Here is a 17358-nt window from a genome sequence, read left to right as displayed (position 1 = left end):
AAGGGAGCCGGCTACGAGGCAAATGAAGCAGTGCTAATATATCATATGGAGCAAAAAAGGCTTCCTCTAAGTCTGTAGGTGTGTAGTATTGCGTGGCATTAATCACATCTCCCAGGTGGCGCAACAAACACGCCTGATTATATAGGAACACGTCCGGGATACCCATTCCCCCCTGCCTCCAGCTCCCTATTAACATGCTCTGGCTAACTTTAGGCTTCTTACCTGTCCAGCAAAACCGACTAAAAAGACGCATCATCCGTTTCAAATCAGTCCGCGACAGGCGCATAGGCAAGGTTTGTAGGACGTACAACCAGCGCGGAAACAGCACCATTTGAACTAAATGTATCCGTCCCATTAATGACAACGGAAGGCTCATCCAAGAATCTAATTTGTCCTTAGTATGCTCCAGTAAGATCTTAACATTTAACTGATATAGGTCAGAAGTATTCATTGTGAGCCGAATTCCTAAATATTTGAAGGACTCTCTGGCCCACCTCAATGGAAATTCAGGCCCCCAGTCCCTCTGCTTTACCTCTGGTGAGGCCAGAGCTTCAGACTTGTCCAAGTTGATCTGGAAGCCCGAGTAGTCTCCGTATTCACGGAATGTTTCCAATAAAGTGTCTAAGGATTCCCTTGGGTTTGTGAGGTGTACCAAAATGTCATCCGCAAATGCTGCGATCTTAAACATGTGGGTCCCCACGCCAACTCCCCGGATCAAAGGGTTTGCCATGATGTCTCTGATAAGGGGGTCTAAGACTAAAACAAAAAGAAGGGGGGATAAGGGGCATCCCTGTCTCGTGCCTCTCCTGATAGGGAAACTTTCCGACTCAATCCCGTTTACCCTCAATGTGGCACTAGGGTTGGCATATAGAGCGTGAATCGCCTCGACAAATCTCCCTGAAAAGCCATAATGTTCCAACGTATCAAAAAGAAACTTCCAGTGAACCTTGTCAAAGGCCTTTTCCGCATCGAAGCTGACCAACAGCGATGCTACCTTTGTCTGCGAGCTTTGCTCTAGTGATGTCAATATTGCCCTCAAGTTTTTACTCACCGCCCTTCCTCCCACAAAGCCCACCTGACTTTCATGAATCAACCGAGGGAGCAACCTCGCCAGCCTATTGGCCAAGATTTTTGCCAACAACTTGGTATCATAGTTCAATAGGGAGATAGGCCGATACGATGTCGGCTCTAGAGGGTCCCTCCCAGGCTTTAGCAAGACTATTATTTGAGCCCTATTCAAGTCAGGGGGTATCCTCTGTCCCTCTATTAATTGGTTCAAAAAACTAGTAATGGCGGGTATAACTCCTCCTTCCATCAATTTATAAAATTCTCCTCGCAAACCATCGGGTCCCGGGGCTTTCAATCGCGGGCTTCGGGCTATGACCATACTAACTTCGTCCTCAGTGATTAGTTGATTAAGGCTGTCCAACTCTTGTAGTGTGAGCTTTGGTAAGGCTAAGTTTTCTAAGTACATCTGATTTAGTAGGCCGTCTTCCGCTGGGGGAGCATACAGCCCTTGGTAAAAGGTCCGAAAGGTTTCACAGATTGCCCTGTCTGATGTGTGGAGACCTCCCCCCCCTTTGCCGTAGTGCCAGAATATTTCTAGTCCCTCCCCGGGGGGGTAATTAGTTTTGACATCAACTTGCCTGTTTTGTTACCATGTTTATAAAGCATGTATCGATAGTAGAGCTGTGATTTGCGTGCCCTCTCCTGCAAAAGTTCATTCAAGGCGGTCTGGAGCTCTAACACTTGCTGTTTATCGCCTATCGTGTGCGTCTCCCCGTATCTCTTCCGCGTCTTACAAAGTTGGTTACTTAAGCGCAAAATCTTTCTGTCGCGTGCCTTCCTCACAAAATGTGCGTGACTTATGACTTCGCCCCTAAGAACCGCCTTAGCCGCTTCCCAGAACAAAACCGGGTCATCTACATGATCTTGGTTACGGGTGCTATATTCCGCCCAGCTAGCTTGTAATCGGCCCTTAAGCACTGAGTCTGAGCTAAACTCCAGGGGGAATTGCCATTTATGCATCTGTTGGGTCGCACCTCTTGGTATCCACTCTATCTTAACCCAGGCATGATCTGACACCATGTACGGTCCTATTTCTGCCATTGTCACTTCCCCAAACATCTGACGCGATGTCAGGATATAGTCGATTCGTGACTGAGTTGAGTGGGCCCGTGAAAGATGAGTGTAGTCTTTCTCACCTGGGTGTAGCACCCGCCACACATCAATCAGGTCCAACACCTGGCTCAGCTGCAAGAGGCCTCTATTATTATAACATGAAGAGGCCGTCTCCGGAGCTGATCTGTCCAAAGAGGGGTCCCAAGCTGCATTAAAATCACCCCCCATTACCATAGCTGTGTGTGGTTGCTTGAGCAGAAAGTTAATCAAGGTTTGGAAAAACTTCCGATCATATCTATTCAGAGCATAAACATTACAGATTAGCAGTTTCTGTCGCCCAACTACCACTTCCAAAATAACATAACGGCCTTCGGCATCAATCAGAAGTGGGTTGATTACAGAGGCTATGCCCTTTCTGAATAGTATCGCTACTCCTCCCTTTTTGCCTTGTGCATTTGCCGCTATACAATCCCCGACCCACCAGGTGCTGAGTTTGGCATGCTCAATCTGGTTCAGGTGCGTCTCCTGTAAGAGTGCTATGTCTGCTTTCTGCCTATTTAATTGTTGTAGAATCTTAGAGCGTTTTATCGGCGAATTTACTCCGCCTACATTCCACGATATTATTCTTACTATTCTTGGACTCGGAAATGTGTGACTAATTCCATAGATGTCCTCTTTTGTAATCGAGGGGAACAGCCCAGCCTCTGTCCCCCCCTACCTTGCACCTCCACCTTATCAACATCACTTCTGTATTCTGCCCACACTCCCATCAGAGCTTGCCTCCTACTTCCAAACCGCCTTTCATTGAAAGCTCGGGGAGATAAAGCCCCCCGATGGCCTCCATTACTTTCCTTTACATATATTCTATTTAATACACGTACCCTGCTTGCATCCCTCCTCCCTCCCCCCATCCCTCCCCCACCCCCCAAATCCTGTACCCCTTATTCTCAGGTCCACCAATTGGGACCACAACTTCCTTACATCTCTCCCTCCCCCCTCCACATTAAACAGTGTTACAGTAAACATATCCCTCAATGTCAAGCTGATCAGACACTTTCAGGGTCTCACCCCTCTCACCAGGGGTTCGAACCGCTTCACCCATTGGCCACATCCTCCATAGAGTGTCTTATCCAACAGAAAAGAAACTCAAAAGAAAAATCTAACTCACAAACCATGAAACGCTAACTTCTCAACTGCAGCCGTCTTGTCAAGCCGTCCTGCTACTTTCAAGTAGTCCATCTCTGTAGTCGGCTGGGATTTTGCTGCATTAATGTAGACTGACCAGTTCAGGTCTCCTCTGACCTCTCATTATAACATTTCTCGATGCTCTCAGAGTGTTCGCTTCCCCTGTGGTGTTCAACTTGCGTCCGAAGGTGCTGTTCCCAGCTGCTGTAAAAATTCTTTAGCCGCCCCTGCCGTCTCATAAGTCTTAGTGATGCCATTATGCGTAACCCGCAGCTTGGCAGGGTATTGCAGTGCAAATCTAATTTTCTTTCGGAAAAGTGTTGAGCAAACCTCCGAAAACTGACGCCTTCTTGCTGCTACCCCCGCTGAGTAATCTTGGAAGCACCGCACTGGGATTCCATCGTATGCCAATGTTTTTCCCGCTCTAAGCAGCTGCATCACCTCTTGTTTCTGCGCATAGTTCAGGAATCTTACGATTACCACTCTTGGTTTATTGGTACCGGTTGTTTTCATCCCTAAGCGATGGGCCCGTTCTATCTGTATTGGCCCCGAGGCTTCTGGGAATTGTAGTTCGTTAGTAAACCAGCGGGCCAAAAAAACCTCCAAGCCCCACTCAGGTACCTTTTCTGGCAGGCCCACCACTCGGATATTATTTCTCCTGGACCTGTTTTCCAGGTCCTCGATCTTTTCCTCCATCGCCTGCAGCTTTTTTTGGGTTATATCCTGTACTGTCTCCACCTCCGTTACTCTGTCCTCGATTTCACTCACCCGCGCTTGGAACCCTGCACAGTCTCGAGAGAGATCGGTGAGCTGTTCTTTTACCTTTTCCAGGTTAGTATTTATAGGGGAGAGTCGGCGCTCCAACATGTCCTCCAGCACTGAGGACATTTCCGTGGTAATTTCGGCGATCCAGGCCAATGACACTGTCGGACCCGGCGGGCTTGCGGGCGGCGCCATCTTGTCCTCTGCTCCTCTGCCCCGGAGCTTGTCTTTATGCACGTTTTTAGCTGCCATCTCATCGCCAGTGGAATAGGAATGATATTTGCTGGCCACTCCAACGCTTCAGGCTGCAGCAAAGATTAATTATAACTCGCGGTTTTGTGAGCTTATTTGTGCGGAGGGAGAATTGGAGCCGGAGAGATCTCTTTCTTCAACCCCTCGCGGTCATGACGTCACCGGAAGTCGCTCTTATTCACTTTTTAAAAATTTTATATATATATCTTTTTGGCAACCACCAGAGGTGTGACTATTCTCAATGCAATATACACGTCAGGAGCTTTAGTGTTCGAACAATCTGACCATCTTGACAAAGCTGTATTATTTACTCGTGGAGAAGCGTAACTTAGCTTAAATCTTGAAGTACTATCTACAAAATGTTCACGCACTTGTTCTACCTGTTCGAGTGAGGTATACAAACCTAAGTAGTAGAACATTGCCACTGATAGTTGACAGTATATCCTAGAAATAAGCAGTGAATTTTCCCAATTCCATCTTAATAATGGGTTATGGACTTTTAGGAAATTATCCAAATCTTTTTTTAAACCCAGCTAAGCTAACTGCTTTTACCACATTCTCTGGCAACAAATTCCAGAGTTTAATTACACGTTGAATGACAAAATATTTTCTCCAGTTTGTAGCTTCATTGTATGCCCCCCCTAGTCCTAGTACTTTTAGAAAGAGTAAACAGGTGATTCACATCTACCTGTTCCACTCCACTCTAACTCTGATACAATATTTGGAAGCAACCGAGTTCTAGTGCAAAGCATAGAAAAGGTATCATGGCTTCAAAGGCACACTATTGCAGATTGGTTAAAGGAGCTGATTTCATCAGCTTACCTCCCTGATGGGGAGATGGCCCTCCTTGTTGCTAAGGGCGTATTCTACCAAGAGGGCTTCTGCATCCTGGGAACAACTCAGAGCCATCTTCCGCAGGATATGTATAGAGCAGTGACATGGTCTTTTTTGCAAGGGTGGATGTTGCCACCAGGCAGGAGGCTTCCTTAGAGTCGCAGTATTGGGCACAGAGGTCTCTGATTTCTTCCTCACGTAAAGACCACTTTATGTCCCATACGTATTGGACTGGTCTAGTGAGAATGCTCAGGAAGGAGAAATTAGGGCTTACCTGCTAATTTTCTTTCCTTTAGTCTTCTAATCTAACTTCTCACCTACAGTTTTGCTTCTGTCTCAGAGTTCAACTCTTCAGTTTTAATAATGATAATAATAATAGTAATACAAAAAATTGGATTGAATTTCAATAAGTTTTGGAATGATTCATGATTTAGAATTTCTACATGGGATTTCCACTACTGCTTTGTTTCAATTCTGAAGTGCTGGAGCTGCATACTAGTTTATACAGCAAGGCACACTTCTGTGTTTTGTATTTCCAGCTGCTGATCAGTGGAGCATAACACCCACACATATCTGACTGCTCTGGTGAGGCTAAAAGAAAAAAAAATAGCAGGTAAGTCTTAATTTCTCCATTTTCTTTTTAGTGGTCATCCTGTGCTCATGCTGGGGACAGACAGCTCTTTTCTCTGCTCAGATTATCACTGTTCAAGGTTATTTTGGAAGGAGACTGTTGCTGTTTATTTGGGTTCACCGGAGTTTTGCTCCTAGACAGCCATCAGCCAGTGCTATTGCTTCCTCTGTGTGCCTACTTTATAAGCATGCAGAAAAATCTTATCAGATTAGCACCTAAGTGTAACTGTAAAGTATGAAATTGGCAGTAGGGCAGGGAGAGAGGTGTTCCTAACTAAGGAAGTATTCCTATTGCTCCTGAGCTAGTGCCTATTCTTTTTAAAACTTAAGTGTTTATTGAATTTTAAAGTTGCCCGGTATTTGTGACCTGGATTTGCCACTGTTGGAAACAGGATGCTGGGCTCGATGGACCTTTGGTCTTTCCCAGTATGGCAATACTTATGTACTTATGCAAGTCTAAAAAAATACACATTTCTACAATAAAACTATAAACAAAGCCCATTATTGTGTTACTGTAAATTTACTCCCATCTCCCGCTACATGCAGTGTTGGATATACACTGTCTCATATCCCTACTTAAACATACTACTTCCATTCTCTCTTCAATTTGCCTTGCTCGATGTCTTAAATGATAACCCCATTGTTCAGTACATGTATTCTCTGATGGTTGTAGGCTGTTATCTCACTTGTACTATATATACAAAACAAACTGCACCACATCCTGGTTTGCTGGTGGTTATTTTTAATTCCAATACGAAGCAGTCTCCATTCTGGCTGCAGTGACATCTATCAATATGTGACCCTTATAATAATTAGTTTCATATACAGTAAAAATGTCCTGGGCTTAGATCTCCACATTGATATCTCTTGCAACATTGCTAGCACCCTTGAGCAGCACTCCTGTATTCTCAGACAGCTCTCTCTGCCCATGCCAGCACCTCACTGAGGCAAGTTTAGACATCTTGCTCATTTTCAGTGGGGTGATGTACATTCTGAACATTGTTTTTGTACCTGTTTTCTGCTGATATGGAGATATTCACTATTGTTTTAAATACTTCCCTCCATTCCTGTTGCTCATTTTCAGTGGGGTGATGTACATTCTGAACAATGTGTTTGTACCTGTTTTCTGTTGATATGGAGATTCACTATTGTTTTAAATACGTCCCTCCACTCCTGCTGCTATGGGTTGCAGCCCACATCATCTTCCCATGCCTTAATGTAAGCCTACCTCCAATCTTCTGCGTGACTAGCATCCTGAGGCCCTCATGATCCAAAGCCCCGCGCTGTTCCAAACAGTGCTCTAAAAATAGCACTGGAACAGCGCAGGGCTTTTCTGCATAGATGATCAAAGATAATGCATGCAAATCTAAGCAGCGCAATTATCTTTGATTATCATGTAGAAGTACAGGCGAATTGTGCCGAGCATGCGCTCAGCACAATCCTCCCGCACTTGTTTGGCAGGTCTGGGCTGTCAAAAGCCCAAACCTGTCAAACAGCCTGCTCCGAGGCCTGAGTAACGGGGGCTGGAGGTCCAGTGGGTCTCCAGCCCCCAAACCCCCAGAAAACGTCGTGGCCGCCATCGGCCAAACCCTCTCCCACCCTCCCACCCAGCGACGGGGGGGGGGGGGCTGGAGGTCCAGTGGACCTCCGGTCCCCCTGACGATCCCACCCCCTCCATGTTCAGGGAGGGCTGGAGATCCGGTGGGTCTCCAGCCCCCCCCCCCAAACCCCCAGAAATTGTGAAGTGGCCGCCTCCGGCCAAACGCTCTCCCACCCAGCGATGGGGGGGGGGTGGGGGCTGGAGGTCCGGTGGACCTCCAGCCCACCCCAACTCCTCCCCCCCTCCCCAGCGTTCTCCTTTCAATCACTGGTGGTCCGTGGTGACAACCTCCCTCCCGGCCCCCCTACCTTTCGTTGGAGGAGGGACGCTCCCTTACATGGTCTGTAGCCCTGCCCAGCGCATCCCAGGATGTAATGGGCGGGGCTGGGCGCCGCCATTTTGCCGCGGCGTCGACTGGAAGAGGAGGGAAGCAGGCTGCGTCCCTCCTCCAACGAAAGGTAGGAGGGCCGGGAGGGGGGTTGTCACCACAGACCACCAGGGATTGAAAGGAGAACGCTGTGGGGGGAGGAGCTGGGATGGGACAGCGTTTGGCCGGAGGCGGCCACTTCACAATTTCTGGGGGTTTGGGGGGCTGGAGACCCACCAGATCTCCAGCTGTCCCTGAACATGGGGGGGTGGGATCGTCGGGGGGACCGGAGGTCCACCGGACCTCCAGCCCCCTGTTCGTGATTGCTTTAGGGGGGGGGGGGAACGGGGGCTTGCCAGCATGCAACTGCATGCTGGACAGGGCTCACCATTCCTCCCCAATGATCCGCAAAGTCTAACGCCAGCTCGGAGCTGGCGTTGATTTTGCCGCTGCCAGTGACCCAATCTTTGGCGCACTGGATGCTGATCATTGGGGATGAATGCGTTAAGCGCTGATTAGCATGCATTTGCAAGCTACTTGCGCTAAGTGCCCTGTTTAGCATGTATTTGCATGCTACTTGCGCTAAGAGCCCTCGAGTGCGTTGTTTCAGAGGCTCGAGGGCTCTGATCATGGGTCGGCAGCAAACTCCGGAGCTAGTATGGCGTTAACAGCCTCTAGCGCTGGAGTTTGCTTTTGATCATGAGGGCCTGAATATCTTTGAAATGAGCCCCCTAGACCCCTTCTTTCCTTTATGTAGGATCAGAAAAGGTGTAAGATCCACTTTTGTTCTTCTCATTTACTCTCTCCAATCTGTAATGCCTAGACTGTAATGCAGTTAATAGTCCCACCTCTCGAAACAAAACATCAGCTACTCAAGTGCAATTATCTTCCCCCCCACCACCACCACCACCACCACCATTCAACTCAATAGTTGTTCGAAGGAGCTAGTGTCATTATTTTAAAGCACTTTGAGGCTAAACGCCAATTGTTTGGAGTCGTATCATGCAATAGGGGACCAGTAGTGCTGATCCAGTTTCTCACTAAAGTATGTGTGCAGGGAGTGTGCTGTGTGTTTAGTCATGTAAATGTAGAGTTTGAGCACAGTATAATACCTGAGGCACAGGGATGGCAGGACACAAGTGTTATATTTGTGTAATGGGGAAGGTGGGGAGCTTACTAGGGCAGTGTTTCCCAAGTTCAGTCCTGGAGTATCTCTTGTCAGTCAGGTTTTCAGGATATCTACAATGAATATATGCATGAGAGATTTGCATATAATGGAGGCAGAGTATGCAAATCAAGTTCATGCATATTCATTGTGGATATCCTGAAAACCTGACTGGCAAGGGATACTCCAGGACTGGACTTGGGGAAACACTGTACTAGGGTGTAGAGAAATTCTAGATCTGCTCCTATCGCTGTGGTACTTAAAATCAGCAGTAGAGACCTAGTGTTCTGCTCCAACTCAGTGGCAGTTCTGACAGTCTGGATGACAGGATGCTCCATTGAGTCTACAGCGACAGCCTCCACTTGTATCCCCAACACCCTGCAACAGAATACAGGGGCATGAGGCATCAAAAAGTGGTGCATTTTCTATAAAATGTCTCTTCAGTTAGGCTGTTTGTTATATTTCAGTGGGTCACAGATTTGGCATCAAATCAAGTTTCTAGCTTCTGTGACTGTTGGTACAGCTTGACAGAGCCATCCCATTCTCTGTGTACTCTTACCCCAGGTCCCCAGCGTGGCCCCTTTGTTGCCCAGCAGATCTCTGTGTGGCAGACAGAACAGCGTATCCAGTCACAGCCATCTTTCTTCTGTACAATAATCTGACAACGAGGGCAGTGCATAGCTTCTCCCTGCTGCACCATGGTCTGCAAGAAGAGAGTAAACAGCAGGAACAGAGTCACTGCCAAACGGGCAGACCAAGCTTAGCCAGTTATGCGTACTGGACACAGGCAGGAAGAGGTGACAGAGAAGCAAACAGTGGTGAGAGAAAGAAATGGCAGAAAGAGCAGTGGCTATGATTTCATTATACAAATTTTGCCTTTCCTACCACACTCAAAAGTATGTTTAAATTTAGCAGAATAAACACAGGCTAATATCCTAATATAGAAATCTCATGAAACTAAACAACTCCATCCAAATTACCAAACGGGGTTTAATCTCTGCCTGGAATCAGGAAATCCAAGCATCATGAGAGACTCAAATCAAATGCAGCCAGATATGAGCACTGGAAACAGAGTAAATGCAGCTGCTTATGGGCTGTATTTAGTAAATACAGCCTAAGTGCAGCCAATTATGAGCACAGTCTCCAGTTGGCATAGCCACTGACAGTTGCACACCATTGCTCCCCAGTCTTACCATCAGCATCTCAGTGGTCTGCTGGGCAGCTAGGTCGTTCTGGGCCCTGGCCCTCAGGTCATCCTGATACTCCTTGCAGTTCATATTCTCATGAATTGCCTGAAAAATATGAACACTTGTCTGCGCCAGTATTAAGCAAGCGAAACACCAGGAGGCATCAGCTTAAGCACAAGGAGGGTGAGGGCCTTTAGGCTGGGAAAGCAAGTTACGCCTATTTCATAAAAGGCCGTAGATGTGCCTACAGTATGTGCCTTTATAAAACAACTTTGCCGAAAGCTGCTGCATGGAGGGCCACCTATGCTGTGCATGTGTTGGTGGGAACTGGTGCACGTGGGTTTGTTTTGTAAAACACCTAGGAGCTGAGCTTTCTGCTCCATTCAGTCTCTGCCCTCGGGGTAATTTTATAACAGATCATCTAGATTGGAGGGCCCAGTAGGCACCTATTTTGAAGTTTATTCTCTGAAGATACAGATGCTTACATATCTTTCTAAAACAGCCTCACAAAGCCTGCACAATCGTGTCTAACCTGCACCTGCATAAATGTGGTTTTTTTTTAAACTTTCCATTTTTATTAACCGTTTTAGAGTATGGAACATACATAGTAAATGATGGCAGAAAAAGACCTGTACAGTCCATCCAGTCTGCCTAACAAGATAAACTCATTTTACATGGTATGTGATACTTTATATGTATACCCGAGTTTGATTTGTCCTTGCCTTTCTCAGGGCACAGACCATAGAAGTCTGCCCAGTACTGTTCTTGTACTAAGTTCTGAAGCTAACATCTAAGCCCCTTAAAATTTACACTCTAGCCCATCCTTATCTATTCATTCACGATCAGAGCGTAGACCGTACAAACAAGAAAACCGCTCTACCACAACCTCTCCCACCCGACCTCCTTCCCCCCCCCCCCCCCCCCAAAGAAAAAAGCATAAGTACATAAGTATTGCCACACTGGGACAGACCAAAGGTCTATCAAGACCAGCATCCTGTTTCCAACAGTGGCCAATCCAGGTCACAAATACCTGGCAAGATCCTAAAAAAGTTCAATACATTTTATGCTGCTTATCCCAGAAAAAGCAATGGATTTTCCCCAAACCATTTTAATAATGGTCTATGAACTTTTCCTTTAGGAAGCCTTCCAAACCATTTTGAAACCCCACTAACCTAACTGCCTTTACCACATTCTCTGGCAACAAATTCCAGAGTTTAATTACATGTTGAGTGAAGAAAAACTTTCTCTGATTCGTTTTAAATTTACTACTTTGTAGCTTCATCACATGCCCCCTAGTCCTAGAATTTTTGGAAACAGTAAACAAACGATTCACGTCTACCTGTTCCACTCCACTCATTATTTTATAGACCTCTATCATATCTCCCCTCAGCCTTCTTTTCTCCAATCTAGCCACTACTTCAGCCTTTCCTCATAGGGAAGTCATCCTATATCATTTTCGTCGGCCTTCTCTGTACCTTTTTTAATTCCACTATATCTTTTTTGAGATGCAGTGACCAGAATTGAACACAATATTCGAGGTACGGTCGCACCGTGGAGCGATACAAAGGCATTATAACGTCCTCATTTTTGTTTTCCATTCCTTTCCTAATAATACCTAACATTCTATTTGCTTTCTTAGCCGCTGTTGCACACTGAGCAGGGGGTTTCAACGTATCATCAACGACGACACCTAGATCCCTTTCTTGGTCGGTGACTCCTAATGCGGAACCTTGCATTACGTAGCTATAATTTGGGTTCCTGTTTCCCACATGCATCACTTTGCACTTGTTCATATTAAACATCATCTGCCATTTAGATGCGAGTCTCCCAGTCTTGTAAGGACCTCTTGTCAGGGCCGGTACTAGGGTTTCTGGCGCCCTCCTGCAGCCTATTAGTCAGCGCCCCTACTCATCCAGGGGCGAGGTCACTATGGCTCTGCCCCTACTGTAGCCACACCCCTTTTACCGGCCATGGTGCATATAAACAGGCATCAATGAAAATATTACACCAGTATAGGAGAAGAAAAATAACTTTTTTTTAATTATAAATAATTTCTGTAAGCTGTTGCAGCTCCAGTATACAGTGGGGGAAATAAGTATTTGATCCCTTGCTGATTTTGTAAGTTTGCCCACTGACAAAGACATGAGCAGCCCATAATTGAAGGGTAGGTTATTGGTAACAGTGAGAGATAGCACATCACAAATTAAATCCGGAAAATCACATTGTGGAAAGTATATGAATTTATTTGCATTCTGCAGAGGGAAATAAGTATTTAATCCCTCTGGCAAACAAGACCTAATACTTGGTGGCAAAACACTTGTTGGCAAGCACAGCGGTCAGACGTCTTCTGTAGTTGATGATGAGGTTTGCACACATGTCAGGAGGAATTTTGGTCCACTCCTCTTTGCAGATCATCTCTAAATCATTAAGAGTTCTGGGCTGTCGCTTGGCAACTCGCATCTTCAGCTCCCTCCATAAGTTTTCAATGGGATTAAGGTCTGGTGACTGGCTAGGCCACTCCATGACCCTAATGTGCTTCTTCCTGAGCCACTCCTTTGTTGCCTTGGCTGTATGTTTTGGGTCATTGTCGTGCTGGAAGACCCAGCCACGACCCATTTTTAAGGCCCTGGCGGAGGGAAGGAGGTTGTCACTCAGAATTGTACGGTACATGGCCCCATCCATTCTCCCATTGATGCGGTGAAGTAGTCCTGTGCCCTTAGCAGAGAAACACCCCCAAAACATAACATTTCCACCTCCATGCTTGACAGTGGGGACGGTGTTCTTTGGGTCATAGGCAGCATTTCTCTTCCTCCAAACACGGCGAGTTGAGTTCATGCCAAAGAGCTCAATTTTTGTCTCATCTGACCACAGCACCTTCTCCCAATCACTCTCGGCATCATCCAGGTGTTCACTGGCAAACTTCAGACGGGCCGTCACATGTGCCTTCCGGAGCAGGGGGACCTTGCGGGCACTGCAGGATTGCAATCCGTTATGTCGTAATGTGTTACCAATGGTTTTCGTGGTGACAGTGGTCCCAGCTGCCTTGAGATCATTGACAAGTTCCCCCCTTGTAGTTGTAGGCTGATTTCTAACCTTCCTCATGATCAAGGATACCCCACGAGGTGAGATTTTGCGTGGAGCCCCAGATCTTTGTCGATTGACAGTCATTTTGTACTTCTTCCATTTTCTTACTATGGCACCAACAGTTGTCTCCTTCTCGCCCAGCGTCTTACTCATAGGCGTAGTTTGACTGTTTCATTTGGGGGGGCAAAAAATGGGCGGAGCATATTAGCATATCATTTGCATATATACATATGCAAATGAATATGCTAATATGGAGGAAGGAAATGAAATTTACAGGCAAAATATCACAGATGCACATTTCAAAAAGCTGACATTTCAATTAATAAATTATGAATAAAATAAACTATTATTTACCTTTGTTGTCTGATCATGTAGTTTTTCTATTCGCTTTGATCCCAGTGTCTTCTGTTTTATGCAGTGTCTTCTTTCCAGTAGGCTTCCCTCTGCTCCCCACCCTCCCAGTCCCATCCATCTCTTGCTCCTTCCCTCTGCTCCCCACCCTTCCCAGTCCCATCCATCTTCTGTTCCTTCCCTCTGCTCACCATCCCTCCGTCCCATCCATCTCTTGCTCCTTCCCTCTGCTGTGCCTGACCTCTCCAAATCCCATCCATCTCCTGGTCCATCCCTCTGCTCCCCACCCCTCGCAGTCCCATCCATCTCTTGCTCCTTCCCTCTGCTCCCCACCCCTCCCAGTCCCAACCATCTCTTGCTCCTTCCCACTGCTCCCCACCCCTCCCAGTCCCATCCATCTCCTGCTCCTTCCCTCTGCTCACCTCCTTTCCCAGTCCAATCCAATTCCTGGTCCTTCCCTCTGCTCCCCACCCACCCCTCCCAGTCCCATCCATCTCTTGCTCCTTCCCACCCCTCCCAGTCCCATCCATCTCCTGCTCCTTCCCACTGCTTCCCACCCTCCCAGTCCCATCCATCTCCTGCTCCTTCCCACTGCTTCCCACCCTCCCAGTCCCATCCATCTCCTGCTCCTTCCCACTGCTTCCCACCCTCCCAGTCCCATCCATCTCCTGCTCCTTCCCACTGCTTCCCACCCTCCCAGTCCCATCCATCTCCTGCTCCTTCCCACCCTCCCAGTCCCATCCATCTCCTGCTCCTTCCCACTGCTTCCCACCCTCCCAGTCCCATCCATCTCTTGCTCCTTCCCTCTGCTCCCCACCCCCCCGCGCGAGGTCCAAGATGGTGACTCCGTTTACCCCCTCTCTTCCTCCCTCCCTCCGGCGCAGGCAGCAGTCTTTTCCAGCGTTCCTGGCAGCTGTAGCGATATACACGCTGCCTTCGGTCTGCCCCGGAAGCCTTCTCTTCAAGTTCCTGTTCCCACCTATGCGGGAACAGGAACTTGAAGAGAAGGCTTCGGGGCAGAGCCAAAGGCAGCGTGTACAACGCTACCGCTGCCAGGAACGCTGGAAAAGACTGCTGCCTGCGCCGGAGGGAGGGAGGAAGAGAGAGGAGTAGACGGAGACGCTCCTCTCCGTCCGCTTGGCTTCCCTGCCCTCTCTGTCTGCGTCCCGCCCGAAAGGAAATGACGTCAGAGGAAGGCGGGACGCAGATAGAGAGGGCAGGGAAGCCAATCGGACGGAGAGGAGCGCGTGCCTGCATGTGTTTTTTGTTTTTTTTTTAACTTTTTTTTTTTTTTTTTAACTAATGGCGCGGCAGCGCCTCGCGTCGTTTGGGGGGGCACTGCCCCCCCTCGCCCCCCCCAGTCTACGCCTATGGTCTTACTGATGGTTTTGTAGCCCATTCCAGCCTTGTGCAGGTGTATGATCTTGTCCCTGACATCCTTAGACAGCTCCTTGCTCTTGGCCATTTTGTAGAGGTTAGAGTCTGACTGATTCACTGAGTCTGTGGACAGGTGTCTTTCATACAGGTGACCATTGCCGACAGCTGTCTGTCATGCAGGTAACGAGTTGATTTGGAGCATCTACCTGGTCTGTAGGGGCCAGATCTCTTACTGGTTGGTGGGGGATCAAATACTTATTTCCCTCTGCAGAATGCAAATAAATTCATATACTTTCCACAATGTGATTTTCCGGATTTAATTTGTGATGTGCTATCTCTCACTGTTACCAATAACCTACCCTTCAATTATGGGCTGCTCATGTCTTTGTCAGTGGGCAAACTTACAAAATCAGCAAGGGATCAAATACTTATTTCCCCCACTGTACCCAAAATGACACAAACTAAATTAGCATACAGACCAGGAATTAGGAGAACAGTCTTGCCAAATCTCAAACAGTATTTTATCAAAATCTCAGAACCTAACAAACAGATCCCTATTCAGACACTTGGCCTTGCAGTCACACATGCAGAACAGGGATAGCCCCTCTTCAAATTTAACCTGAAACCCTAAAAAGCTAGACTCTGCATGCAGCACAATACCAGAAAAACAGAAAGAAACATATCGCTTTACATTGCAAAATAAGACAGCAGATGTAAATTCTCAAATTGGACATATTCCAAACACTAAAATGAAAATAAAATAATTTTTTTCTACCTTTGTTGTCTGGTGACTTTGTTTTTCTGATCATGTTGGTCCCAGTCTGATTATGCTGCGCTCTGTTTTCTTAACTCCGTTTCCAGGGCTTCCTTTCCATTTATTTCTTTACTTTCCCCCTTTCTTCTTCATTTCTTGCCCTACATCCATAGGTAAAAGCTGGGTCCTCCATGGACTTGACTAGAGAAGGTATAAAGTGTTTCCAGCTTTTGCCTATTTTCTCCATCCATGTGTAGCTTTTCTCCTCTTTTCCTTTTCCATCATCTCCGTTCAGTATGCAACTCCTTCCTCTTTCTTCCCTCTCTTCCATCCATGTCCAGGATTTCTCCTCTCTCCCCTCCAACCATGTGCATCTCCTTCCTCTGTCTTCCCTCCCCTCCATCCATGTCCAGAATTTCTCCTTGGTCCCCTCTATCCATCCATGTTCAGCAACTCTCCTCTATCCCCTGCCCTCCCCTCCATCCATGTCCTGCAACTCTCCTCTCGCCCCTCCATCCATGTCCAGCAACTCTCCTCTCTTTCCTGTCTTCTCCTCAATCCATATCCAGCAATTCTCCTCTCTCCCTTGTCCTCCCCTTCATGTCCAGCATTTCTCCTCTCTTCCCTGCCCTCCACTCCATCCATGCTCAACATTTCTCCTGCCCTCCCCTCCATCCATCCATGTCCAGCAACTCTCCTCTCTCCCCTCCATCCATGTCCAGCAACTCTCCTTTTCCTGTCATCTCCTCCATCCATATTCAGCAATTTTCCTCTCTCCCTTGCCCTCCCCTCCATGTCCAGTGATTTCTCCTTTCTCCCCTGCCCTCCCCTCCCATCCATGTCAAGTGACTTGCCCCAACCCCACCTGCCCCCCTTTTAAGTCCCTGTGTTCCAGTTCCAACCCCAGCCCTCACCTGCCGCCCTCAGCTTCCCACAACAGCCCTCCTTTCCTTCCTGCCTCCCTGCCTTTAAAACGTTTATTTTACCTCAAGTTGCAACGGTGGCAGTTGTGGCAGCGGAAGGTAAAGCAGCCAGGCTCGGCTTGCCTCCAGCCTTCCTTTCCTCTTAGTGTCCCGCCCTCACGGAAACAGGACATTATGTCAGAGGAGGGCGGGACACAGAGGGAAGGGAAGGCTGGAGGTGAGCTGAGCCTGCTGCTTTCACTGCCGCCCACTGCTGTGACCTCTAGGTAAAATAAATGATTTAATGACTTTGTGTCGTCAGCAAATGTAATTACCTCACTAGTTACTCCCATCTCTAGATCATTTATAAGAATGTTAAAAAGCAGCAGTCCCAGCACAGACTCCTGGGGAACCTCACTATCTACCCTTCTCCATTGAGAATACTGACCATTTAACCCTACTCTGTTTCTATCTTTTAACCAGTTTTTAATCTACAATAGGACACTACCTCCTCTCCCATGACTCTCCAATTTCTCTGGAGTCTTTCATGAGGTACTTTGTCAAACACCTTTTGAAAATCCAGGTACACAATATCAATTGGCTCACCTTCATCCACATGTTTGTTCACCCCTTCAAAGAAATGTAATAGATTAGTGAGGCAAGATTTCCCTTCACTAAATCCAAGTTGGCTTTGTCTCCATTAATCTGTGCTTTTGAATGTGCTCTGTAATTTTGTTCTTTATAATAGCCTCTACTATTTTGCCAAGCACCGACGTCAGGCTCACTG

At 47.3% G+C, this 17358-nt stretch overlaps 1 protein-coding gene across 1 annotated transcript in view; it reads right to left on the bottom strand.

Annotated features, from left to right (window-relative positions):
* Positions 1-9060: 9060 nt before the first annotated feature.
* The window catches only part of RBCK1 (RANBP2-type and C3HC4-type zinc finger containing 1), a 164343-nt gene continuing 156045 nt past the window's right edge, over positions 9061-17358 (bottom strand). The window contains 3 exon segments of the mRNA XM_030212878.1: positions 9061-9294; positions 9476-9619; positions 10110-10208. Coding sequence (XP_030068738.1) covers positions 9214-9294; positions 9476-9619; positions 10110-10208 — 324 coding nt within the window. The 3' untranslated portion in view covers positions 9061-9213.

This window comes from Microcaecilia unicolor, chromosome 8, assembly GCF_901765095.1.
Source record: "Microcaecilia unicolor chromosome 8, aMicUni1.1, whole genome shotgun sequence".
Classification (NCBI taxonomy): domain Eukaryota; kingdom Metazoa; phylum Chordata; class Amphibia; order Gymnophiona; family Siphonopidae; genus Microcaecilia; species Microcaecilia unicolor.
The sequence above is the reverse complement of the archived record's forward strand: the minus strand, read 5'-3'. Positions and strand labels throughout refer to the sequence as shown.